This window comes from Lithobates pipiens, unplaced genomic scaffold (genome assembly GCF_037356315.1).
Source record: "Lithobates pipiens isolate NorthernLeopardFrog02 unplaced genomic scaffold, aLitPip1_a1.2 Scaffold_30, whole genome shotgun sequence".
In the NCBI taxonomy this organism is placed as follows: domain Eukaryota; kingdom Metazoa; phylum Chordata; class Amphibia; order Anura; family Ranidae; genus Lithobates; species Lithobates pipiens.
The window spans coordinates 42,029,458-42,057,420 of NW_027507791.1; the positions used below are offsets into that span (position 1 = coordinate 42,029,458).

At 39.5% G+C, this 27,963-nt stretch overlaps 1 protein-coding gene across 1 annotated transcript; it reads right to left on the minus strand.

The window, feature by feature from the left end:
- Positions 1-337: 337 nt before the first annotated feature.
- On the minus strand, positions 338-27,765 carry NHLH1 (nescient helix-loop-helix 1). Its single transcript, XM_077464086.1, has 2 exons — positions 27,528-27,765; positions 338-3,653 (listed from the first exon to the last, which is right to left on the minus strand). The coding sequence occupies exon 2, from the start codon at positions 3,362-3,364 to the stop codon at positions 2,975-2,977; it is 390 nt and encodes a 129-aa protein (XP_077320212.1). The 5' UTR covers positions 3,365-3,653; positions 27,528-27,765; the 3' UTR covers positions 338-2,974.
- Between the last annotated feature and the right edge of the window lie 198 nt (positions 27,766-27,963).

The window sequence follows — 27,963 nt, forward strand, 5'->3', positions numbered from 1 at the left end:
GAGAGTGGAAATTAGAGATAGAAAAACAAACAAAAAAAGCTAAAATAAAACACAAAAGCATTTTTCTTTTTTTCTTTTTTTTTTTAATCGAATCCTTCAGGTTTTTTAAGAAATCATAAATAGTTTGTATCCTTTCTAAACACATAAAACATACTCAAAGTATTTACAATTTTTTTTTCATTTCAAGGCTTAATAAAGGTCGTCAGACGTAGCTACAAAAGAGGCTTTCACAGACGGGAACGGAGGTTGGACATGTACGCGGGCGGCCTGTCAGTCTCCTTTGCTCTGGGGCCAATCGCACAAGTCCATGTGTACTTTATTGTCAAAAATTATTTGCTTTTTGTTTTTTTTCCTCATAAAAGTGCACAACACAGTAAATAAATAATGACATATAAATAAATTAATAAAATAAATAAATTATTTCCTGGCACATTAACCTCGTCAAAGAGGGTAAACATGAAAATCAACAGTAGTAGCGAAAGTTGAAGGTACTAAGTAAAACTGGTATAAAAAAATAATAAACCTTTTTCATCTAAATTATTTTCTGATTACTCTTATTTTTATAATTAACTTTTCAACCTTTTCAGTCTTAAGTTAGTTACAAATCGTGGTGTGGGAAAACTTGATATGAAAAGTTTTGCCAAATTTTGATAAAAGGCCATTCTTTTCCAATGCTCTTTTTCCATTGAGAGAATGAAACCTTTCTCACTTAGCATTGAAAAGGATACATTTCCCCCCGAGACGCAAACAGCCCAATTCTGAGAAATATAAACCTAATTTGGTAAAATTATCTGCTTAAATTTTGTCATTTACACCTAAAACTTTTTTATTTATTTTTTCTACACAAATTACAAGATGTTATTAACTTTGGCCATGTGGTTGATGGACATTTAAGAGACTACTATTTTTCCACTTCATTGACTAACTAAGAGTAGGTAGTATTAGTTGTTGTAGCGAGTTTGTTGAATAGATATTTGGCCATGGTGGAGCTTATTGGACATCGTCACCTTGGAAGTAAAAGCTAAACTTTCTTAAAGGATCATCCATTGGTCTCGTTGATCCACCAACAAAGAGCTAACCGGTCTACAGAGAGCTACGACCAACTACATACATACTCGTAAACGTAGACCCAAATTTTCCTAATAATAATAATCTATATATTGATTTTCCTATGAAAAAAGTGCACATTTGAAACTATTCATCAATAAATTAGGACCTCCTGCTTAAGGAACAGGGCATTACTTCATAGACACCGATGTACTGTACATTTGGGTTGGTTTTCCTTCTTTGTCAGCAAAGGGGGTCAAAGGTCTTTCTATCTAGGACGTATTGTATGTTTTATACATGGGTGCCATATGGTGTACATAGGACCATATGGACAACTAGTAAAACTGGAGAAGATACGGAAAGAAATTTATGAGATTAATGAGAAACTTGGACAATTTCAGGCTTAATATGTCAATAATAATCTTGAAATCAGGCCAGTGAGAAGAATATTGACCACTTCTGTTGCTTGCTCGACAAAGAAGGTTGCTGGATTCCTTTGAGATTTACTGTAGATGTGTTGCCAAATTTCCTAAAGATCTGTTCATCCAATGCTTAGGCTGAAAGGCTGGAAGTACCTATGTAGACATGACTTAAGAAGACTCCAATTCCTCTAAATGTTATATCAAATTCATAAACTTCTCAGCCATGTGTATGAGGGTGTTGATGGGCATAGTTTTTGGTGTAAAAGTGCAACGTAACCAAAATGTATTCAATGACATGTGAAATCACTTGATCATATAGCAATTTATATTTTCTTTGCCTGATCCTAGAAAGGGTAAGATAAATCTTTAAGGAGGGACATTTGGGTTGGTCACAAAACAAGGCGACACTAGACAGCTAAAACTTTTGTATTTAAGGACTCCGGCATTTGAAGGCTTTCACCCAAATAGTTGGTCTATGAGAACCATTAGGTGGGTCTTTCAGAACCATGCCTGTGGGTATATATGGTGATGGTTGGAGGAAGAATGGAAAAGACTTGACTTTTGCATTCACGGACTCCGGCATTTGAAAGCTTCCACCCAAATGGTTGGTCTATGAGAACCATGGTAGGGATTTAGATGGATCTTTGAGAGCCTTGCCTGTGGATATGTATGGTGATGGTTGGAGGAGGCATGTAAAAGACTTGACTTTTGTATTTAAGGACTCCGGCATTTCAAGGCTTCAACCCAAATGGTTGGTCTATGTAAATGAGAACCATGGTAGAGATTTAGATGGATCTTTCAGAGCCTTGCCTGTTGGTATGAACGATGATGGATGGAGAAGGCATGGAAAAGCTTTCACTTGACTTTTGTATTTAAGGACTCCGGCATTTCAAGGCTTCAACCCAAATGGTTGGTCTATGTAAATGAGGACCATGGTAGAGATTTAGATGGATCTTTCAGAGCCTTGCCTGTTGGTATGTATGGTGATGGATGGAGGAGGCATGGAAAAGCTTTCACTTGACTTTTGTATTTAATGACTCTGGCATTTCAAGGCTTTTACCCAAATGGTTGATCTATGAGAACCATGGTAGAGATTTAGATGGATCTTTCAGAGCCTTGCCTGTTGGTATGTATGGTGATGGTTGGAGGAGGCATGGAAAAGACTTGACTTGACTTTTGTATTTAATGACTCTGGCATTTCAAGGCTTTTACCCAATTGGTTCATCTATGAGAACCATGGTATCGATTTAGGTGGGACTTTCAGAGCCATGCCTGTGGGTATGTATTGTGAAGGTTGGAGGAGGCATGGAAAAGGCAAAGGGTAGGTGGTCTCTGAAAGGCAGGATCCTTACATTCTAGAGTGGGGAATCTACAAAAATCCACAAATGAGGGAAACATTTGGTCCCACAAATCTTCTCTGTCCTAGCATCTTAGTCCATAGCTGAATACAGCAGCATCCAATAAAGAGGGCACGTTGTAGCCCAATCAGGGGAACCTCAAACCCATCAAACATCTAAAACATGGTTGAGATAGGAGATGTAGCATATAGCTAGCCGTAGAATTTCGATCTTGGACAGTTTCTTGTCAGGAGGCAGAGTGGGAAGAAGCTTCCTCAGCTCCGCAAAGGCCAAGTTGAATGCTTCCACCCGTATGCGCTCCCGGGTAGCGTGTGCCGTGCGATATTTGGCCGTTGCCCTCCTCCTGCGGCGCCTCTCCTCCCGACTTAAGTGCTGAAGCTCCCTTTTGACGGCATCGCCGGCCTCACAAATCCTGGTTTCTCCGCACAAGCTGAGTCCCCCAGCCTCGCCGAGTCCGCCCCCGCCTCCGCAATCGCTGAACACAGACTCGGTCTCTGAATGGGCCGGGATTTCTGTCTGGTCAGAGTTCAGCATCATTCCTCTACAGAAGGTTCCAAAACGTAGACTTCCAACAGCCCAAAAAAAATGATTCTATAAAGTGCTTCTGAAAAGTTGCTCCCCTCTGGATGTCATGAAACAAACCCCCGTGACGTGGACAAGCTGCGAAAGGCGTCGATCCCAGCAAGCCGTGGCAGATTTTTTTTTCTTTTTTCTTTTTTTCAGCTTGGAAAACGCACTTAAGAGAAATATTTAACTCATAAAAAGTGTTCAGCTGAGATTAACTTTTATTTCCCTTTCGCTGTGCTTCTCGTTCTTGATGGTCCCCCTGGAACGAAGAGAAACAGAGAAATTATAGAAAAGGTTTCTTAATGGCTACGAAGGGAACTCTGCCAACATGAAAAAATAAATAAAAAAAGGAATTTAATGGGAATGGGAGGATAGTACATAGGAGGGAAAAACAACATAAAAAGGAATAAAGCTACAGGAAAAAAAACAAAAAAACATCTTGATTGCAAACTCGTAAACAGGGAAGCCAATAAACAGCAGATTGCTCATTGCATGGAAAATATAATGCTATTATCGATTTCTATTTTTTACGCCAAGAAACTTTCATCGGGGGGGGGGAGCAATTTTTATCGAAGGGAAAAGATTTGACGCAAGAGCTTGCAATCTAATCCTCCTGGCATAGGGTCCATAACAATACCAGGCTCTAACTGTAAGTAATTCGGCCAAGTAACATCACTTTGGGGCTATGTTCGCACCATCGTAGCACGCCTGCGGTTCAGCGCATTTCTGCGCGGCGTGTAGTAGGACAGCCCATTTATTTCAAGGGGTTGTCCTACATGGGAGAAATGATCGAAAGGAGTTATAGCTAAAAAAAAAGAAGATTTGAGAAATCATGCAGCATTTTAATGCCTGGGGCTCCATTCCCAGATCTTTGGGGGTGCCGTTAAGAATTAGTGGCCTGCAAAAGGGCGCGTTATTGCTGTCAGTGGGAGGAATAGTGCCCATTATTGGTGTCAATGGAAGGAATAGCGTCCCATTATTGGAACCAGTGGGAGGAATAGTGCCCCATCATTGGTATCAGTGGAAGGTATAGAGCCCTATCATAGGTATTGGTGGGAGGAATAGTGCCTCATCATTGGTATCAGTGGAAGGTATAGAGCCCTATCATAGGTATTGGTGGGAGGAATAGTGCCTCATCATTGGTATCAGTGGAAGGCCGTGAGGCCCAAGTATCGGTGTGTTATTGTTCTGGGACCCCAAGTGTCAGGGTGTCATTGTTCTGGATCCCCAAGTGTCAATGTGCCATTGTTCTAGATCCCCAAGTGTCAGTGTGACATTGTTCAGGAACCCGAAGTGTCAGGGTGTCATTGTTATGGATACCTCAAGTGCAAGTTTGGTATTGTTCTGGACCCCCAAGTGTCAGTGTGTCATTGTTCGGGGATGCCCAAATGTCAGTGCATCATTGTTCTGAGACCCCCAAGTGTCAGGAAGTCATTGTTCTGGATACCCCAAAGTGCAAGTTTGTTATTGTTCTGGACCCCCAAGTATCAGTGTGTCATTGTTCTGGATCCCCAAGTGTCAGTGTGCCATTGTTCTGGACCTCCCAAGTGTTAGTTTGTCATTGTTCTGGGATGCCCAAATGTCAGTGCATCATTGTTCTGAGACCCCCAAGTGTCAGTGTGCCATTGTTCTGGACCTCCCAAGTGTTAGTTTGTCATTGTTCTGGGATGCCCAAATGTCAGTGCATCATTGTTCTGAGACCCCCAAGTGTCAGTGTGCCATTGTTCTGGACCTCCCAAGTGTTAGTTTGTCATTGTTCGGGGATGCCCAAATGTCAGTGCATCATTGTTCTGAGACCCCCAAGTGTCAGGAAGTTATTGTTCTGGATACCCCAAGTGCAAGTTTGTTATTGTTCTGGATCCCCAAGTGTCTGGGTGTCATTGTTCTGGACCCCTAAGTGTTAGTGTGTCATTATTCTGGACCCCCAAGTGTCAGGGTGTCGTTGTTCTGGAACACCCAAGTGCCAGGGTGTCATTGTTCTAGACTCCCAGGTGTCAGTGTTTTGTTGTTCTGGAAGGAATAGCGTCCCATTATTGGAACCAGTGGGAGGAATAGTGCCACATCATTGATATCAGTGGAAGGTATAGAGCCCTATCATAGGTATCAGTGGGAGGAATAGTGCCCCATCATAGGTATCAGTGGGAGGAATAGTGCCCCATCATTGGTATCAGTGGGAGGAATAGTGCCCCATCATTGGTATCAGTGGGAGGAATAGTGTCCCATCATTGGTATCAGTGGGAGGAATAGTGCCCCATCATTGGTATCAGTGGGAGGAATAGTGCCCCATCATTGGTATCAGTGGGAGGAATAGTGCCCCATCATTGGTATCAGTGGGAGGAATAGTGCCCCATTATTGGTATCAGTGGGAGGAATAGTGCCCCATTATTGGTATCAGTGGGAGGAATAGTGTCCCAACATTGGTATCAGTGGGAGGAATAGTGCCCCATCATTGGTATCAGTGGGAGGAATAGTGCCCCATCATTGGTATCAGTGGGAGGAATAGTGCCCCATTATTGGTATCAGTGGGAGGAATAGTGCCCCATCATTGGTATCAGTGGGAGGCCTTGAGGCCCAAGTATCGGTGTGTCATTGTTCTGTGGCCCCCAAGTGTCAGTGTTTCATTGTTTTGGACCCCCAAGTGTGTGATTTTTCTGGACCCCATATGATATTATTTCATATTTCTGAACAAGGCGGTTGCTTTCCATATCTGTCGGATTACAAAGTGCAGTCTGGTTGTATTTATCGGCTTGTGGCCTAGAGCCAGTCTATGTGACCTGACACCGAGTGCTGATCAGGATATTTTTTGGTATATTTATGGAAGTTGGTGGGATGTGTCTTATGTGTCTCTCCAGCTTCTGTGAGATGATAATAATATTACATCCATGATAAGAATATTCCCAGGAAACTTTACTTGGCACTTGCCAACTACGCAATAGAAATCCATAAATGAGTCAATGACAATTTTACCGGCTTCCTCTGTGGTGCGGGAGATGCTAATCCCCAAACCCAGGACCCAAAGATGGGGCACTATTCCTCCCACTGATACTAATGATGGGGCACTATTCCTCCCACTGATACTAATGATGGGGCACTATTCCTCCCACTCACCCCAGTGATGGGGCACTATTCCTCCCACTGATACCAATGATGGGGCACTATTCCTCCCACTGATACCAATGATGGGGCACTATTCCTCCCACTGATACCAATGATGGGGCACTATTCCTCCCACTGATACCAATGATGGGGCACTATTCCACCCACTGATACCAATGATGGGGCACTATTTCTCCCACTGATTCCAATGATGGGGCACTATTTCTTCCACTGACACCAATGATGGGGCACTATTCCTCCCACTGATACCAATGATGGGGCACTATTCCTCCCACTGCTACCAATGATGGGGCACTATTCCTCCCACTGATACCAATGATGGGGCACTATTCCCTCCACTGATACCAATGATGGGGCACTATTCCTGACACACTGATACTTGGGGGTCCCAGAACAATGACACTTCGGGCTTCATTTTGTCCCCCCCCCTCCCCCGTTCCCGATTATGTCTTTAAAGAGGGTATATAGTGGATACATTAGTCATGGGGAAATAAGATGTCAGGCTAATGGTAGGAGGATGAGGTGTCAGGGGAAGATGGTGGAGAACGTTAATGGTGAGGAGATCAGGCAGAAATGAGTGGAAGATGGATGATGGAGTGGGGGAGCGGATATCGCTGTCATATACGAGGGTCTTCCTCTCTCACACTAAGTGGAGATGACAACTTGTACAAATGAGAGGGACAGGACGAGGCACCCATCGCTGTGACCGGGGGGGGGGACAGGAATATAGATGGAAATGAAAAAGCATTTTTCTCTCCGGGGTCTCCTGAGACAGGACAGGTGGTGGATGGATGGGAAGGCGGAGGGGGGAGGGGAGGGGGTCTGGGGGTGGATATTAAATTAGCCCGTATGTCACCGAATCCACCAATACAGACATATGGAGGACACACAGCTGTGATCTACCCACAGTCTGGGGGGGGTCTTCTATTGGTCCTGTCTATGGAATATCCACAACTCCATACACAACAACTAAACTTCTATCTATCTATATAATGTTATTAACATACTGCTTCACTCTACCTGCCATATCTATTATCTTTCTATCTATTCATCTAAATATATATCTTATATATATATGTATATATATATATATATATATATATATATATATATATATATATATATATATATATATATATATATATATATACCTTCTATCTGTTATCTATTTATCTCTACATCTGTTTTTAACTATCTATTTTTTTATCTATGTTTCTACATTATCTATTTATATATCTGTATAATGTACCTACTGCTTTAGTCTAACTACTCTATCTATCTATCTATCTATCTATCTATCTATCTATCTATCTATCTATCTATCTATCTATCTATCTATCTATCTGTTACTATCTATCTATCTATCTATCTATCTATCTATCTATCTATCTATCTATCTATCTATCTATCTATCTATCTATCTATCTATCTATCTGTTACTATCTATCTATCTGTTACTATCTATCTATCTGTTACTATCTATCTATCTGTTACTATCTATCTATCTGTTACTATCTATCTATCTATCTATCTATCTATCTATCTATCTATCTATCTATCTATCTATCTATCTATCTATCTATCTATCTATCTATCGATCTATCGATCTATCGATCTATCTATCTCTCCCATATCTATGTATAGAAGTGTGGAGCCCCCTGTGTATAGTAGAATAGTGGGGTCCTCAGGCTATATACAGTGCTGGAATAATTTGCAGTAATCTGCTCATTTCATGCTGTACAGAGTCCTGACAGCTGGGCATATCATTAACCCATTCAGTGCCAGGCCCCATAATGACTGTTGGCTTCTCCTGTGTGCCCAGTGCCAGGCGGCTCCCCCGCTGATTGCCAGCTCTGCAGACACACTACCCCCTTCACTTTAAAGGGCCACGGGACCCAAAACCAGGCGTGAGAGAGAGAAATTGATCTATTTATCTCTGCTTATTCTATCTATTATCTGTATTTATCAAATTGTAATCAGTCCATTTATTTATGAATCTGTATATAGTTATCGATAATCTATCTATGTATAATGTATGGCCAGCCTTAGGGTACACCTACCCTTCAATCCTGATCTTGATTGTCTGTCTGTCTATCTATCTATCTATCTATCTATCTATCTCTGCTTATTCTATTATCTGTATTTATCAAATTGTATTCAGTCTATTTATCTATGAAGCTAGAGAGTTATTAATAATCTATCTATCTATCTATCTATCTATCTATCTATCTATCTATCTATCTATCTCGCTATCTATTTATATCTACCTATTCTATCTATTATCTGTATTTATCAAATTGTAATCAGTCCATTTATTTATGAATCTAAATATAGTTATTGATAATCTATCTATCTATCTATCTATCTATCTATCTATCTGTCAGTCGAAGGAAATAAGAGAAGTTCATTAATACAAAAAACATATAATATGAGGTCACACCTATGTTCAATGTGTATCCAATCAGGAAGGACCTTCTACTGCATAGATGTAGATAAATCTTATAGTAATTGAATAAGAAAATTGTATAATGTATGGTCAGCTTTAGTGTACATACACTTTAATCTATCTATCTATCTATCTATCTATCTATCTATCTATCTATCTATCTATCTATCTATCTATCTATCTATCTATCTATCTATCTATCTATCTTTCTATCCCATTGCTGTTTTTCTATCACTATCTTTCTATTACTATCTATCTATCTATCTATCTATCTATCTATCTATCTATCCCATTGCGGTCGCACAAAGTTGTCAGAAAATCCGATTGTTCTGAACGAGATGACGCCACACACGTAGGACGGGACTATAAACGGGCCAGTAGCCAATAGCTTTCATCTCTTAGTTTATTCTGAGCATGCGTGGCACTTTGTTCCGTCGTAATTGTCTACACGCGACGGAAAAAGTCAGATGGAGCCCACGCACGGTCGGATTTTCCGACAACGCAATCTGATCGCACATTTTCCATCAGAAAATCCGACCGTGTGTATGAGGCATAAGGGTACACATACCCTTTAATCCTGATCTATCTATCTATCTATCTATCTATCTATCTATCCATTATATCCCATATCTATCTATCTATCCATTATATCCCATATCTATCATCTATCTATCTATCTATCTATCTATCTATCTATCCATTATATCCCATATCTATTATCTATCTATCTATCTATCTATCTATCTATCTATCTATCTATCTATCTATCTATCCATTATATCCCATATCTATCATCTATCTATCTATCTATCTATCTATCTTTAGATAGAGCGCCCCCCCCCCCCCCCATGACAATCCTCAGTTCATATTGAATGGAGATTCCATCTTGGAACGAGTTTTGTTGATGGGGAATGTATTCTGTGGATAATTCCATATGTCTCGGCTCCCTCCTCGGTGACACGGACAGTGATTAATGGGAACACCCATTGTCAGGGAGTGGGGGGGGGGATGGGGAGGGGGGGTTGTACTCATACAAATGCCCTCTTTTCATGGCGGTCCTGGGAAGTTTATTGGATTAGCAGCTCTCGGGCGCAGCGATATGTTCGGGGCCCTCGCTAACCCCCGTAATGTAATATTCCAGATTGGATTCTGCCAAAACCGAAGGGATGAAGGTGCAAATTAGACGGGCAGAAAACGCATTATGTCGGATTTTCCTGTATACAGCCGGGGCCCGGCTCATCCCTCAGATCCTATTATCGGGTGATGAGGGGCCACATATGGGCCAATATCAGGAACGCCGCGTAGATGCCGCAAATTTTGATTGGAGGAATGTTTGGCGGATCGGAAAAGACGATGTTTACACAAAAAAAAAATAGAAACAAAGTTGCAAATATTTGTACACTGCACCTGTAGATTTGTAACAAACAATAACATCTATTTTTAGAACGTAAACAAAGCTTTTATTTTTGAAAATTTTCTTTATTATTATTTTCTATTTATTATTTTTTTATATTTTCTTTATTATTATTTTCTATTTATTATTTTAAAATATTTTCTTTATTATTCTATTCTATTTATAAATTTTGAATATTTTCTTTATTATTATTTTCTATTTATTATTTTAAAATATTTTCTTTATTACTATTTTCTATTTATTATTTTTGAATATTTTCTTTATTATTATTTTCTATTTATTATTTTGGAATATTTTCTTTATTATTTTTTATTTATTATTTTTAAACATTTTCTTTATTATTATTTTCTATTCATGATTTTTGAATATTTTCTTTATTATTATTTTCTATTTATTATTTTTGAATATTTTCTTTATTATTATTTTCCATTTATTATTTTTGAATATTTTCTTTATTATTATTTTTTATTTATTATTTTTGAATATTTTCTTTATTATTATTTTTAAATATTTTCTTTATTATTATTATTATTTTCTATTTATTATTTTTGAATATTTTCTTTATTATTATTTTCTATTTATGATTTTTGAATATTTTCTTTATTATTATTTTCTATTGATTATTTTTGAATATTTTCTTTATTATTATTATTTTCTATTTATTATTTTTGAAAATTTTCTTTATTATTATTTTCTATTTATTATTTTTTGAAAATTAAAAAGAAAATTTCTTTAATTAGTATTAAAAACGTCTTGAATTTTTTAAAAGCAGACCCCTCATTTTTTTAAATTTATCTCTTGTATAAAAACGCACTAAAAACCGCACTAAACGCACTAAAAATGCCCGTAGGCTCAGTCGCCCCCTGTAGCGGTAAATCAAGCCTCAGGGATTTGTTTTCCACGCTTCTCAAGCATCAAAATGAATGGGCTACCCTACACGAAACGCGTAGGGTTTCACAAAAAAGCGCCGACGCGCTCACGCTCAGTCACACACTGAAAACGCACAGGAAACTCGCATTGCACTTGGTCGCCCCTATTAGTTGCGAAGGAAGTCTCAGCGATTTGTCTTTCTGCGTTTATCATGCATAGGGCAACCTATTGAAATGGATTGGCTGCCCCGGAACACACTAAAAACGCACGGAGATGCCCGTACGCTCAAGTCGCCCCTGCGGGGATTTGTTTTCCACGCTTCTTGGACATAGGAAGCAAAATAATTGAGCTGCCATACACGCATGCAGAAAATGCAGGAAAAAACGCGTGGAAGCGCGCGCCCGCGCCTGGTCGCGCCCGGGAGCACACTGGAAAACGCACAAGAGCTCACATGCGCTAGTTGCCCCGAACACTCAGTTGTACCTGGGAACACACTGAAACCACACAGTAATACTCGCATGTGCTTTGTCTTCCCTTTAGTTGCTTAGCAAGCCTCGGGGATTCGTTTTCTGCATAGGGCAGCCCATTAAAAAGAAAAGGCTGCCCTACACGAAACGCGTAGGGAATCATACAAAAAACGCGCGGACGCACCCACGCTCAGTTGCACCTGGGAACACACTGAAAACGCACAGTAAAACTCGCATGTGCTTGGTCACCCCTTCAGTTGTGTAGCAAGCCTCAGGGATTTGGTTTCTGTGTTTCTCGCGCATAGGGCAGCCCATTGAAATGAAAAGGCCGCCCTACACGAAATGCGTAGGTACTCACAAAAACCACGTGGTCGCGCCCACACTCAATCACACCTGGGAACACACTGAAAACGCACAGTAAAACTCGCATGTGCTTGGTCGCCCCTTGAGTTGTGTAGCAAGCCTCAGGGATTTGTTTTCTGTGTTTTTTTTGCATAGGGCAGCCCATTGAAATGAAAAGGCTGCCCTACACGAAACGCGTAGGGGTGCACAAATAAAGGTGAGTAATTTTTAGGTTCTTTTAGCATGCAGGGGTCCTGCGTTGCAGCGCACGAAAAACACATTGATGCGCGTCGTAGCAACAGGCTCTTTAATCTCTATGCGATTAAGTGTTTCCTATCGACTGCTGGACAATCGAGTCACAGTGACCCAAATGGAACGCGTCAGTAAACGCAATCGTCTTCTGGTTTTTGATTGATTTCATTTATTGCAAAGCATTCCATTCAGCATAGAGACACAGAGGAATAGAGAAGTCTTCTGTAGATGTCTTATAGAATGTTATGAAACAATGGAGGCATTGCTATTACTTTGTACAATCATGGGGCCGTTGCCGAGTAACCCGCAGTGGAAAATCAACCAGTTTGGAGCGTCCTATGGTCTGTGCAAGCCCTTGGGGGCAGTTTAACTTCTTTCTTTAAATTGTTTTTGATTGTACAGCAGTAGCAATTGATGGCTTGTTGAAATTGTCTGAAAATTGTCATATAATGGCGGGATAAGGTTTTCCACAGCTACCTAACTGTCCCACCAACTTAATTTCCCAACTATGGTAAACAATGGAGACATTACTGTTACTTTGCACAGTCATCAGGTCATTGCTGAGTAACCTGCAGTGGAAAATCAACCAGTTTGGAGTGTTCTATGGTCTGCGCAAGCCCTTAAGGGCAGTTCACCTTCTTTCTTTTAATTTCTTTTGCTTGTAGTAGCATTTGATGGCTCATTAAAATTGTCTGAAAGTGATCATATCTGGGAGGGAATACGGTTTGTCACTGCTACATAACTGTCCCACCAACCTAACTGCCCAACTACGGTAAAAAGCCAACAGTATAGAGACACACAGGAGTGGAGAAATCTACTGTAGAAGCCTTATAGAATGTTCTGAAACAATGATGGAATTGTAATTTCTTTGTACAGTCATTGAGTCATTGCCGAGTAACCCGCAGTGGAAAATCAACCAGTTTGGAGCGTCCTATGATCTGTTCAAGCCCTTGGGGACAGATCACCTTATTTCTTTTAATTTCTTTTGTTTATAGTAGCAATTATTGGCTTGTTGAAATTATCTGGAAATTGTCATATATGGGCGGCATAAGGTTTTTCACAGCTACCTAACTATCCCACCAACCTAACTTCCAAACTATGGTGAAAGGCCAACATTATAGAGGCACACAGAAGTAGAGAACTCTGCTGTAGAAGTCTTATAGAATGTTCTGAAACAATGGAGGCATTGTCATTTCTTTGTACAGTCATGGGGCCGTTGCAGAGTGACCAGCAGTGGAAAATCAACAAGTTTGGAGTGTTTTATGGTCTGTGCATTCCCTTGGGGCCAGTTTACCTTCTTTTTTTTTAATTGCTTTTGATCATAGTAGCAATTGATGGCTTGCTGAAATTGTATGAAAATTGTCATATCTGGGCGGCATAAGGTTTGTCACTGCTACCTAACTGTCCCACCAACCTAACTTCCCAACTACGGTAAAAAGCCAACAGTATAGAGACGCACAGGAGTAGGGAAGTCTGCTGTAGACGTCTTATATGATATTATGAAGTAATGGAGGCATTGCTGTTACTTTGTACAGTCATGGGGCCATTGCTGAGTAACCAGCAGTTTAAAATCAACCAGTTTGGAGCGTCCTATGATCTGTTCAAGCCCTTGGGGACAGATCACCTTATTTCTTTTAATTTCTTTTGCTTATAGTAGCAATTGATGGCTTGTTGAAATTATCTGAAAATTGTCATATATGGGCGGGATAAGGTTTTCCACAGCTACCTAACTATCCCACCAACCTAACTTCCAAACTATGGTGAAGGGCCAACAGTATAGAGACACACAGGAGTAGAGAACTCAGCTGTAGAAGACTTATAGAATGTTCTGAAACAATGGAGGCATTGTCATTTCTTTGTACAGTCATGGGGCCGTTGCTGAGTAACCAGCAGTGGAAAATCGACCAGTTTGGAGTGTTCTATGGTCTCTGCAAGCCCTTGCGGGCAGTTCACCTTCTTTCTTTTAATTTATTTTTCTTGTAGTAGCAATTGATGGCTTATTGAAATTGTCTGAAAATTGTCATCTATGGCCGGGATAAGGTTGTTCACAGCTACCTAACTGTCCCACCAACCTGACTTCCCAACTACAGTAAAACGCCACCAGAAAAAAGACACATAGGAGTAGAGAACCTTGCTGTAGAGTTCTTATAGAATATTCTGAAACAATGGAGGCATTGCCATTACTTTGTGCAGTCATGGGGTTGTTGCTGAGTAACCCGCAGTGGAAAATCAACCCGTTTGTAGCGTTCTGTTTAAATCTCTGGCTGTACACTTTCTCTTCCAAAATTTCTAGTTTTCCACTGCTGTGGGCTCGGCGATACAAGTGATTCTTGCCTGCACTACACTGCAGCCTCGGGTCACCTGTGCCACGTTGGGTTTCAAGCAAAGACAAGTCATGGCAGCAGTTGCTACCCACCAACAGCTAACTACTGGAGATCCTCACAGCCTTTGCTCAGGGGTGTTTCACAGCGTTAGAGACTGCAACTAAACCTGCAAGTAGTCATGGAGGGCATGCAACCCTTCAATCCGACTTCCAGACTTCCCTTCAGTCTGGCACAGTTGTAGCAGCTCCTCTCCTGGACTGATACGGCTTCTTCTGATTTCACTGCACACTGTGAGCTTCTCACCATGTGCATTAGAAGCTGCATCAAGTCAGATAGAGCCAGCCTCATTTCCTGGCTGGAAGAGGGCCAGCATCATCTAGGCCGTCCCCCCAAGCCTGACTGTCCTTGGCCCACCCCTTCCCAGCCTGACTGTCCCTGGTCTGCCTCTTCCAGCCCGACTGTCCCTGGCCCGCCCCTGCCCCACCCACTTCCAGCCTGACTGTTCTTGGCCCACCCCTTTCAGCCTGACTGTCCCTGGCTCGCCCTTTCCAGCCTGACTATCCCTGGCCTGCCCCCTTCCCAGCCTGACTGTCCCTGGTCCGCCCCTTCCAGACTGATTGTCCCTGGTCCACCCCTTCCAACCCAACTGTCCCTGACCCACCCCTTCCAGCCTGACTGTCCCTGGCCCGTCCCTACCCAGCCTGACTGTCCTTGGCCAACCCCTTCCAACCTGAATGTCCCTGGCCCACCCCTTCCCAGCCTGAGTGTCCTTGGCCCGCCCCTTCCAACCTGACTGTCCCTGGCCCTCCCTCTTCCAGCATGACTGTCCCTGGCCTGCCCCTTCCCAGCCTGACTGTCCCTGGCCCGCCCCCTTCCAGCCTGACTGTCCCAGGCCTGCCCCTTCCCAGCCTGACTGTGCCTGGCCCACCCCTTCCCAGCCTGACTGTCCCTGGCCCGCCCCCCTCCAGCCTGACAATCCTTGGCCCGCCCCTTCCCAGCCCGACTGTCCCTGGCCTGTCCCTTCCCAGTCTGACTTTGCCTGGTCTGCCCCTTCCAGCCCGACTGTCCCAGGCCTGCCCCTTCCCAGCCTAACTGTCCCTGGCCCATCCCCTTCCCAGTCTGACTGTGCCTGGCCTGCCCCTTCCAGTCCGACTGTCCCTGGCCCGCCCCTTTCCAGCCTGACTGAGCCTGGCCCGTCCATTCCCAGCCTGACTGTCCCTGGCCTGCCCCCTTCCAGCCTGACTGTCCCTGGCTTTTCCCTACCCACCCTGACTGTCCCTGGCCCGCCCCCCTCCAGCCTGACAATCCTTGGCCTGCCCCTTCCCAGCCCGACTGTCCCTGGCCTGTCCCTTCCCAGCCTGACTTTGCCTGGTCTGCCCCCTCCAGCCCGACTGTCCCAGGCCTGCCCCTTCCCAGCCTGGCTGTCCCTGACCCACCCCCTTCCCAGTCCGACTGTCCCTGGCCCGTCCCTTCCCAGCCTGACTTTGCCTGGTCTGCCCCTTCCAGCCCGACTGTCCCAGGCCTGCCCCTTCCCAGCCTGGCTGTCCCTGGCCCATCCCCTTCCCAGTCCAACTGTCCCTGGCCCGCCTCTTTCCAGCCTGACTGAGCCTGGCCCGTCCCTTCCCAGCCTGACTGTCCCTGGCCCGACCTTTCCCAGCCTGACTGTGCCTGGCCATCACTTCTCAGCCTGACTGTCCCCGGCCCGCTCCTTCCCAGCCTGATTGCCCCTGGCCCGACCCGTCTTCACATGCGTTTGCAGGTAAGTGGGGGCGCCTTTGACAATATAATGGCGCATCTGCTAAGGGGCATCATGTGTCAGGAAAGCGCACATTTTTGCATGCGTTCCCGAGACGCACAGATGTGAACCTAGCCTAAGGCTGGGTTAGCACTTTTCCGCTGTGGTAGGGCGCAAAAGCGTGCCGGTTGTGCGTTGTAAGTTACGCACATCAACGCACTTTGTGTAACGCACCGCCAGAGTCCATAAATGTTTAATTTGTCCCATACGGCAATTAGGAGAGATAAATTGGCCAATCAGAGGGCAGCCTCCCGCAACCAAGCAATTCCCATTCTCCGCCGCGGTTCAGGCTGGTGAGTTTTTGCTGGGCGGGGAGCGGTGAAGGAGCTCCCCCCCCCCCCCATCCTGTTCTAAAGACCGGCTCATTATCCTCTCCAGCTGATTAGCTCTCACAATGAGATTAAGACCCCTAAATTTCCCCCTCTCCAATCTAATTGGCCATCGGCGAGCCTTTAGCGCCCTTTTAGGACTTCCGAAACGCAGTCCTCCAAAGACAAATGCTTGTTGTAAAGTCAAAGGAGCCACCTTCTCATTTCCTCCTTGTTTTTTTTTTTTGTTTTTTTTTTGTTTTTTTCTCTTTCAAACTCCATCCAACTTCCCTGCGCGGCGAAGATAAAACATAAGCGGCGTCCAGTTTATGAAGTCTGAGTCGCCCATTAGAAGCGTTTACACGGCTCACTTGAGCCTCGTTAGGGCTGTTTATTGCTTAATGAAAGGAAAGTCGGGATTTAATCAGGATTATGAACACTCCCTGATTACTTATTAATACCAACCGGGGCGATATTTTTCCGGAATACAGAAAAAGATACAATGTATTCGTTTTGGTGAATTAAAAATAAAATCTGACAGGCCCGGGAGAGCGGAGCGCCGAAATGTTTTTGTAAACGGGCTAAAAGGATCCTCCCACCTGGGCGACGCAAGGGGTACAAATAAATCATACCTTTATGTTTTACTGCAACTTTTTTTCTTTTTTTAAACGTTATCAGCAAAACCAAAAATTAAGTTTTATTCATTTTATATATAAATTTATCAGCAAAGACCGAAAATGACTTTTTTATTTTATTTTTTTATAACTTTATCAGCAAAGACCGAAAATTAAGTTTTATTCATTTTATATATAAATTTATCAGCAAAGACCGAAAATGACTTTTTTTTAATAAAACTTTATCAGCAAAGACCAAAACTACTAATATATATATATATATAAAACTGTAACTTTTTTATATATAGCTTTATCAACAAAGACAGAAAGGGACTTTTTTTTATATAATTTACCAGCAATGACCAAAAATATTTTTTTTCTTTTTTTCTTTTTTTTCAGCAAAGACCAAAAAAAACTTTTATTTTTTTAATATATGTCATTTTATCAGCAAAGACCAAAAATTACCTTTTTTTATAACTTCATCAGCAAAGATTACTTTTTTTTTTATAAAACTTTATCAGCAATTACCAAAAATTACCTTTTTTTATAACTTTATCAGCAAAGACCAAAAAAAACTTTAATTTTTTTTAATATATGTAATTTTATCAGCAAAGACCAAAAATTACCTTTTTTTATAACTTCATCAGCAAAGACCAAAGATTACTTTTTTTTTTATAAAACTTTATCAGCAATTACCAAAAATTACCTTTTTTTATAACTTTATCAGCAAAGACCAAAGATTACTTTTTTTTATAAAACTTTATCAGCATAGACCAAAAATTACGTTTTTTTTTATATAACTTTATCCGCAATGACCAAAAATTGCTTCGTTTTTTTTTATCTTATCAGCAAAGACCAAAAATTACTTTTTTTTATAATTTTTTTTAGCAAAGACCAAAACTACTTTTTTTTAAATATGAAAAAAAAAAAAATTATTTATATATAAATAACTTTATCAGCAAAGACCGAAAATTACTCTTTTTTTTTTTTTTATAACTTTATCAGACCAAAACTACTTTTTTCTTAAAAAAAAAAAAAAAATATATATATATATATATATATATATATATATATATATATATATATATATATATATATATATATATATATATATATATATATATATATATATATATATATATATATATATATATACTTATATATAACTTTATTAGCAAAGATCAAAAATTACCTTTTTTTTTTTTTTTTTTAAATAACTTTATCAGCAATGACCAAAAATGGCTTTGTTTTATTTTTTATAATTTTATCAGCATAGACCAAGAATTACTTTTATTTTAATATAACTTCATCAGCAAAGACCGAAAATGAATTTATATATATATATATATATATATATATATATATATATATATATATATATATATATATATATATATATATATATATATATATATATATATATATATATATAAAACTATATTAGCAAAGACCGAAAATTACTTTTTTTTTAAAATTACTTTTTCAGCAAAGGCCAAAAATGTCCTGCATGCGGGCAGCTTTATTCTGTATCTCATGCACATCTCGACTGTCCCAAGAGATGCCCAGTTTTTCTGACAAAAACTCGACACCCCCCCCCAATATAACAGATTAATAACTGCCTCCAAAGGGCAAACCGTCATTTTATCATCATAAAAATCTCAATAAATAAAGGAACTGCTTGTGGCACGGTGCACGCCCTGTAAAAAAAATTGTACTAAATCTTATGGAGATGTTATTTGATGCCTGACTTAAAAACGTACAAATAACATATTATTTTTATAATAATAATAAAAAAAGTTTTACTGTAACATGTAAACTTGCAAAATTTAAAAATAAGCATCTTTAAAAAAAGTTCTAATAAGAAAAAAATTTAATTGATATTTTTATTATAAATATTTATATATAAACCATTTTTATGTGAAAAATGGGTGAAAGTTTTGTGAATCTTGAGGGTAAACATTGATAAACAGACCTCAAAATATTAATTGTATTTATTTATTTTTAGAATTTTTCTGTTGATATTTGTAATCAGATTATTACGTTTTAACATGACTTTTTCATTTTTATTAAGAGGGCCAGATTTATCAATGCTTTCACCCAAAATTCACACAATTTTCACCCAGCAGTCAACCATTTTTTATGTGAAAATTGTGTGAAGGTTTTGTGAATCTTGGGGCTAAACATTGATAAATAGACTTCAAAATATTATTGACATTTTTTTTATTTTACAATTTTGCTGTTGATTTTTTAAATCCGATTATTAAGCTTTCGCAGACTTTAAATGTATATTTTTTTACTAAAGGGGGACATCGCCAATGTTTCTACCCAAGATTCACACCGTTTTCACCCAAGAGTCAATCATTTTTTATGTGAAAATGGGTGAAAGTTTTCAAATAAAAACAATGTTGACTTTTGGGTGAAAGTTGTGTGAATCTTGGGGGTAAACATTAATAAATAGACCTCAAATTGTATTATTTTATTTATTTTTATGTTTTTCATTTTGTTGTAGATTTTTAAATCTGATTATTAAGCTTTAACATGACTTTGAAGTTAAATAATGTTATGGGGGGGGGGGGGGGGGGGGATTTTGTGAAAAATAGGTAAAAGTTTTTTTAATTTTGGGTGTAAACATTTATAAATAGACCTTTTGTTTTTTTTTATTTTGCTGTTGTTTTTTTTTTATCAGATTATTACATTTTAACATGGCCTTAAAGTTAATGATATTTTTTTAATTAAAGGCGGGACAGTTTGCCAATGTTTACACCCAATATTCACACAACTTTGAGTCAACCATTTTTAAATGTGAAAAAAATAGGTAACAGTTTTTTGAAACTTGGATATTGCATCGATAAACAGACCTCAAAATAATTATATTTTTATTTTAGAATTTTTCTGTTCTGCTGATTTTTTTATTAGAATGTTGAGCTTGAACATGATCTTGAAGTTATATATTTTTTATTATGGGGAGTTTTTTTAATCTTATTATAAACATTGGTAAATGAACCCTTTAGTATATATTGTATTATTGTTTTTTTATATATATTTTATAATAGGTGAAGGTTGGGTTTTTTATTATTTTTTTTTTATTTTTTTGTTATTTTTATAATTTTTTTGAATTTTGTATGCTGTTTTTTCAATCATATGTTATATTGCCTTTTTATATATATATTATAATGAGTAAGAGTTTTCTGACTCTTAAGAGGTACATACTAATTAATAGACCTCTAAATATAATTTTATTATTAATTAATTTTATTTAATTATTTATTTATTAGAATTGTGTATGCTGTTTTTTTTATTTAGATGTTATATATATTTTTTACTATATCTTTTATAATGAGTGAAAGTCTTCTGACTCTTAAGAAGTATGTACTAATTAATAGACCTCTAAATATAATTGTATTATTATTATTAAGTTAGTATTTTTTTTCTGCTGTATTTTTTTTTATCAGATTATTCATTATTCGTACTAATTAATAGACCTCTAAATATAATTTTACTATTTTTTTTTTATATATATCTTTTATAATGAGTTAAAGTCTTCTGCCTCTTAAGAGGTGTTTACTAATTAATAGACCTCTTAATATAATTGTATTATTATTAAATTAGAAAAAAAAAAATTCTGCTGTTTTTTTTTTTTTTATCAGATTATTCATTATTCGTACTAATTAATCGACCTCTAAAAATCATTTTATTATTATTATTAATTTTATTTAATTATTTATTTGTTTATTAGAATTTTGTATGCTGTTTTGTTTAATCAGATGTTTTGTTTTTTTTATAATAGGTGAAGGTTGGGTTTTTTTATTATTATTTTTTTATTGTATTTTTTTATTATTTTTTTTGTTTTTTTTTTTTATTTTGTATGCTGTTTTTTCAATCAGATATTATATTGCTTTTTTAGATATCTTTTATAATGAGTGAAAGTCTTGTGACTCTTAAGAGGTGCGTGCTAATTAATAGACCTCTAAATATAATTGTATTATTATTAACTTAGAAATCTTTTTTCTGCAGTTTATTTTTTTATCAGATTATTCATTGTGTCAGCTGTTTGGTTTTTTTTTTTGTTTTGTTTTCTTTTTTTAGCTTTAACATGACCTTGTAGCTATTGTCTATAAGGGATAAAACAAACATTTCCTTTGGGAGCTGCATAGTGACAGGGAAAAAAAATAAAAATAAAGACTGCGCCGAGACACACAAAAAAAAAAGCACAGTAAATAAAATGGAAGTTAACTGAATTAAACTGAATTTAAAAAAATTTAATTTAATAAAAACAAAAAAAAAATGTTTTGTTAAATGGTTTTGTAAGATGAAACTATCATCAATTAAAAAGAAAATGTTAAACATAAAATTAAGCAAAAAAAAAAAGAATGTGTTTTTGTTATAGCACAACATTGTTGTTCTATGTATATAAAGATATAGAGATGTACAAAAAATTTACAAAATGTACAACATTTTTTACAAATGTACAAAAAAAAAAATTGTGCTTTTTTTTGTCATTTTTAGCCTGATCTGTGTTTGCTTTTCACAAATTTGATAAAATTTTAAAAACAGAAATTGCCAAAAAAAAAATAAAAATCGAATTTCTGGATTTAAATGGTCTCCTCTACCTACATGCCGGGTTAACTTTAGTTCTACGTTAGCAACAGGTTATCCTTTTATAGTTTTAAACAGCAAAATGTAAAAAAAAAGGGATAAACTGGCAAAAAAAAACAAAAAAAAACGATTTAACGTGAACAATTTTAGGCAAATGCTCAGGGAGTGAAAATTATTTATTTTTTTTTGTTTTGTTTTTTAACGCCGCATTTTTCACCAACAAAAGCAGACGAGTGTCGCACTTCAAGACACAAACAAAAGTCATGTGACCACCATCCGTACTTAAAGAAATATTTTGTCCACCAGCGCCCCTCCCCTCCTCCAAAGCGGCTGCAGCAGCAGCGACTATCTGTAGATTGCAAGCTCTTCAGGTCAGTCGCTTCGCCGTTGAATGATCAAGTATGTATTTATATCAGTTTGTGACTGAGATTTGCTTTTTTTTTTTTTTTTAATGGTTGTTATTATTGAGCTGTAGTAAAAGTTATTATAAGCGTTTTTCTGCACCTGCTAACCTAGGCAGACCCATTTATAGCCGTAGTAGGGTGGGGACGGCGATATCGATAAAATGATGGGGGGGGGGCAGAGAGATTTAGGTCACGCGTGTTATCGATTTATCTCTTTATCTATCGCAGCTCGCCAAAACACTCAATGGAAGGGCGGGCTCACCGAAAAGGTCATAATAGGGCTTATAAACAGCAAAACCAAACCCAACATAAAACCGAATATTGATACAATAACAAAGCCAACGATTCTGCGTGTTCCCTTTTTTTTTTTTTTTTTTTTTTTAAAGGCTACAAATTTAAACAGGGAGTATTGTAATGGGGTAGTGTAAGGGGTGCGCTCACCAACAGGTAGCACAAGGGTTAAGATTTATGTAAGGGCAGCGTGCAGGTTAACATTCAGTTAAGGGTTAACACTCACGTAATAGCGTAAGGGTTAACACTCATGTACTAGTGTAAGGGTTAACACTCATGTACTAGTGTAAGGGTTAACACTCATGTACTAGTGTAAGGGTTAACACTCACGTAATAGTGTAAGGGTTAACACTCATGGAAAGGTAGCGCAAGGGTTAAGACTCACGTAAGGGTAGCATACAGGTTAACATTCAGGTAAGGGTTAACACTCATGAAAAGGTAGCATATGGGTGAACCCTTACGATACCCTTACATGAGTCTTAACCCTTATGCTACCCTTTCGTGAGTGTTAACCCTTACGCTACCCCTACTTGGGTCTTACCACACAGGAAATGGTAGCATAAGGGTTAAGACTCATGTATGGGTAGAGTAAGGGTTAATTCTCATGAAAAGGTAGCATAAGGGTTAAGCTTCAAGTAAGGGTTAACCCATATGCTACCTTTTCATGAGTGTTAACCCTTACCTGAATGTTAACCTGTATGCTACCCTTACATGAGTCTTAACCCTTGCGCTACATTTTCGTGAGTGTTAACCCTTACACTATTACGAGAGTGTTAACCCTTACCTGAATGTTAACCCTTACGCTACCCTTACATGAGTCTTAACCCTTGCGCTCCCTTTTCGTGAGTGTAACCCTTACGCTATCCATACATGAGTCTTTACCCTTATGCTACCTTTTCCTGAGTGGTGAGACCCAAGTAGGGGGTAGCGTAAGGGTTAACACTCACGAAAAGGTAGCATAAGGGTTAACACTCACGAAAAGGTAGCATAAGGGTTAAGATTCAAGTAAGGGTATTTTAAGGGTTAACCCATATTCTACCTTTTCGTGAGTGTTAATCCTTGCCTGAATGCTACCCTTTTTAACCCTTGCGCTACCTTTTCATGAGTGTTAACCCTTACGCTACCCCTACTTGGGTCTTACCACTCAGGAACAGGTAGCATAAGGACAAAGACTGATGTATGGATAGCATAAGAGTTACACTCGCGAAAAGGTAGCGCAAGGGTTAAGACTCATGTAAGGGTAGCGCAAGGGTAAACATTCAGGTAAGGGTTAACACTCACGTAATAGTGTAAGGGTTAACACTCGCAAAAAAGGTAGCGCAAGGGTTAAGACTCATGTAAGGGTAGCCTACAGGTTAACATTCAGGTAAGGTTTAACACTCGCGAAAAGGTAGCATATGGGTTAACCCTTACAATACCCTTACTTGAGTCTTAACCCTTATGCTACCTTTTCGTGAGTGTTAACCCTTACGCTACCCCTACTTGGGTCTTACCACTCAGGAAAAGGTAGCATAAGGGTTAAGACTCATGCAAAGGTAGCGTAAGGGTTAACACTCAGGAAAAGGTAGCATATGGGTTAACCCTTACACTACCCTTACTTGAGTCTTAACCCTTATGCTACCTTTTCGTGAGTGTTAACCCTTACGCTACCCCTACTTGGGTCTTACCACTCAGGAAAAGGTAGCAAAGACTCATGTAAGGCTTACACTCACGAAAAGGTAGCGCAAGGGTTAAGACTCATGTAATCGTAGCATACAGGTTAACATTCGGTTAAGGGTTAACACTCACGTAATAACATAAGGGTTAACACTCACGAAAAGGTAGCATGAGGGTTAAGACTTAAGTAAAGGTAGGATAAGAGTTAACCCTTACACTACCCTTACTTGAGTCTTAACCCTTATGCTACCTTTTCATGAGGGTTAACCCTTACGCTACCCCTACTTGGGGTCTTAACACTCAGGAAAAGGTAGCATAAGGGTAAAAACTCATGCAGGGGTAGTGGAAGGGTTAAGACTCAGGAAAAGGTAATATAAAGGTTAAGACTCATGTAAGGGTAGCGTAAGGGTTAATGTAAGGGTAGCATACAGGTGAACGTAAAGGTAACATGAGGGTTGACACTCACATAAGGGTAGCATACGGGTCAACACTCACGTAAAAATAGCGTACGGGTTAACACCGCCTATGCACACAATTTAAAAAGGTAAAAAAAAAAATTTATTAAATCTGATATACAAACAGAAACAATGCAGCTTGGAATATTATTTCGGGGACCCGGTTGGTCCTCGCCATCGTCTATGGTCGCTCTTCGTCTATGGTCACCTCGAGCGTCTTCAAACACCCTATGACGATTTTATTGCTCTGAATACCCAAAATTTTAACATTTCCAATTCAAAGTTGTTTGATTGGCAAGTAAAACTGTAAAACCATCAATTAAAAAAAAAAAAAAAAAAATCACTTCGATTAACCCTTCGAGTGCTAAAAAGCGCAACAGAGACGCAAGACCGAGGCCCGAGAAACCGAGATCAGCGACTGCTGATGGTTGTTTACTAGGGGATGGGGCCGTTACCACCCTAGACGGCGAGGAAACAGATGACATGTCAACTGGGTGATTCCGGCGTAGAGGTGACAGATGTTCCATGCTGCGAGCAGCCGCACAACACAGAGACGGCCGCTAATACAAAATCCATAAACTTCACAGACAATGGGGGGACTTAACCCTTCCCAGACTGGGGGTGGGAGTGGCAGGATTGTCTGAGTGTTGGGAAATGTGCAAGGTTGTTAAATGAATGAGGTGGATGTGGGGGGGGGGGGATAAAGAAAGGACAGTGGAAGAGGGAAAGAGCAAGAAATAGAAAGGAAGGGAGAGAGGAAGGAAAAGAGAGAGAGAGAGATAAAAAATTGAAAAAGAAGAGAGCAAGACATGGGGAGGAAGAAAGAGAGAGTGGAGGAGAGAGAGAGCAAGTAATAGAAAGGAACACAGAGAGAGAACAAGTAATAGAAAGGAACAGAGAGAAAGAGGAAGTAATAGAAAGAGAGAGAAATAGGAAGTAATAGAAAGGAATAGAGAGAAAGAGGAAGTAATAGAAAGGAATAGAGAGAAAGAGGAAGTAATAGAAAGAAACAGAGAGAGAGAGAGAGAGAGAGAGAAAGTAATAGAAAGGAACAGAGAGAGAGAGAGAGAGAGAGAGAGAGTAATAGAAAGGAAAAGAGAGAGGAAGTAATAGAAAGTAACAGAGAGAGGAAGTAATAGAAAGGAACAGAGAGAGGAAGTAATAGAAAGGAACAGAGAGAGAGAGAGAGAGGAAGTAATAGAAAGGAACAGAGAGAGAGAGAGAGAGAAAAAGAAAGTGTGAGAGAGAATGAGAAAGGGAGAAAGCAAGAGATAGAGAGGTAGAAAGGGAGAGGGGAAGAGAGAGAGAGCAAGGGATAAGTATGAAAAGATAACATAAGAAAGAAAGGAAAAAGTCAGAGAAAAAAGAAAGAAACAGAGAGGTGAACAGGGAGAGAGAGCAACACATGGGGAAGAAGAAAGTGAGAAAGAGAGCTGAAAAGAGGGAGAGCAAGAGGAAGGAAGTAAAGGGAAAGAAAGAAAGAAAGAAAGAAAGAAAGAAAGAAAGAAAGAAAGAAAATAAAAAAAGTGAGAGTAAAAACAAGAGAAGAGAAAGTGGAACAGGGAGAAAGCAACACATGCGGAAGAAGAAAATGAGAAAGAGAGAGCAGAAAAGGGAGAGAGCAAGAGGAAAAAAAGAAAGAAAGAAATAGTGAAAGAGAGAGAGAGTGGAAGAGGGGAAGGGAAAGACATATGGATGAAGAGAGAGACAACAAGAGTAGAAATAAGAGAGAGAACAAGAGATAAGAAGAAAGGGAGAGGAAGGAAGGAAAGAAGCAAGGAAGGAAGGGTGCGAGAGAAAAGATAGAGAGAACGAGAGATAGGAAGGAAGGAAGAGAGAGAGAGAAAAAGAGACAGGAAGGAAGGGAGGAAGAAGGGAGGAAACGAAGGAAGGGTGAGAGAGTAAGGATAGAGAGAGAGAACAAGAGATAGGAAGGAAGAGAGAGAGAAAAAGAGATATGAAGGAAGGAAGGAAGGAAGGAAAGGGAAGGAAGGAAGGGTGAGAGAGAAAGGATAGAGAGAAAGGGAGAACAAGAGATAGGAAGGAAGTAAGTTAGGAAGGAAGGAAAGAAGTAAGTTAGGAAGGAAGGAAGAAAGGGAGGAGGGAGGGATTGAAGGATGAGAGAGAAAAGATAGAGAGAACAAGAGAGCAAGAAATAGGAAAGAAGGAAGAGAGAGAACAAGAGATAGGAAGGAAGGAAGGAAGGAAGGAAGGAAGGAAGGAAGGAAGGAAGGAAGGAAGGAAGGAAGGGTGAGAGAGAAAAGATAGAGAGAAAGAGAGAATGGAACAGGGGGAGAGCAAGAAATAGGGAGAAAATAAGAGTGAGAAAAAGTGAGTGGAAGGGGGACATAGAAAAAGAAAAGAGAGGAAAGGAAAGATCGAGATAGGAAAAAGGAGAAGAAACAGAGAGTGGAAGAGGGAGAGAGCAAGAAATGGGGAGAAGAGGGGGATGGAGGCAGAAGGGAGAGAGAAAAAAAAAAAGAAAAGAGAGAAAAAAGAAAGCAGAGAACAGAAAGAGGAATAGATGGAGAGATAGATAGATAGATAGATAGATAGATAGATAGATAGATAGATAGATAGATAGATAGATAGACAGATAGTTTGATCGATCATTTAACCCCTTAGAAGAATGACATCACACAACAAACACAACACTCCCCAAACTCCTTTGTTTACAAATACAGCCAACTTTTTTTCCCAATTTTGCCCACAATAAACCCCCCCTTCCCCCTCCCCCATGAAAGGGACGTATTCCATTGCAGCCATCGATCGCAGGACTCACCTGTACATGGTCGGTCGGGTAAAGTTTGGCGAATCTCTTTCACATATCCATGTAAGGACCAAACCGCGCAGCCGCTGGTGGAGGGTGAGCTAAAGTTTCATTTGGAATGGGCCGGGAGGGCTGGAAGTTTCATGGCCGGGAGGGACGGACGGACGGATGTCAGACACGGAGGGAAGGACAGACAGACACGGACGCAGCCTCCGATCACCGATACACCCCATGAGTATAGGCTGCCATATATTTATATATGTGGTCAAACAGATCATACCACATGAGGGAGAAGGGCGGACGCTGATTGGCCGGCTCGCCTCCTTCCATCATACATATTAATCAGCTGGGAGGTAAAGCTATTGGCTGACACAATGGGAAAGCCCTTGGGATGGAGGCGGAGGGGGAGGGATTGGACCGGCTCCTGTGACTTTGGCTGTGGGGCAGA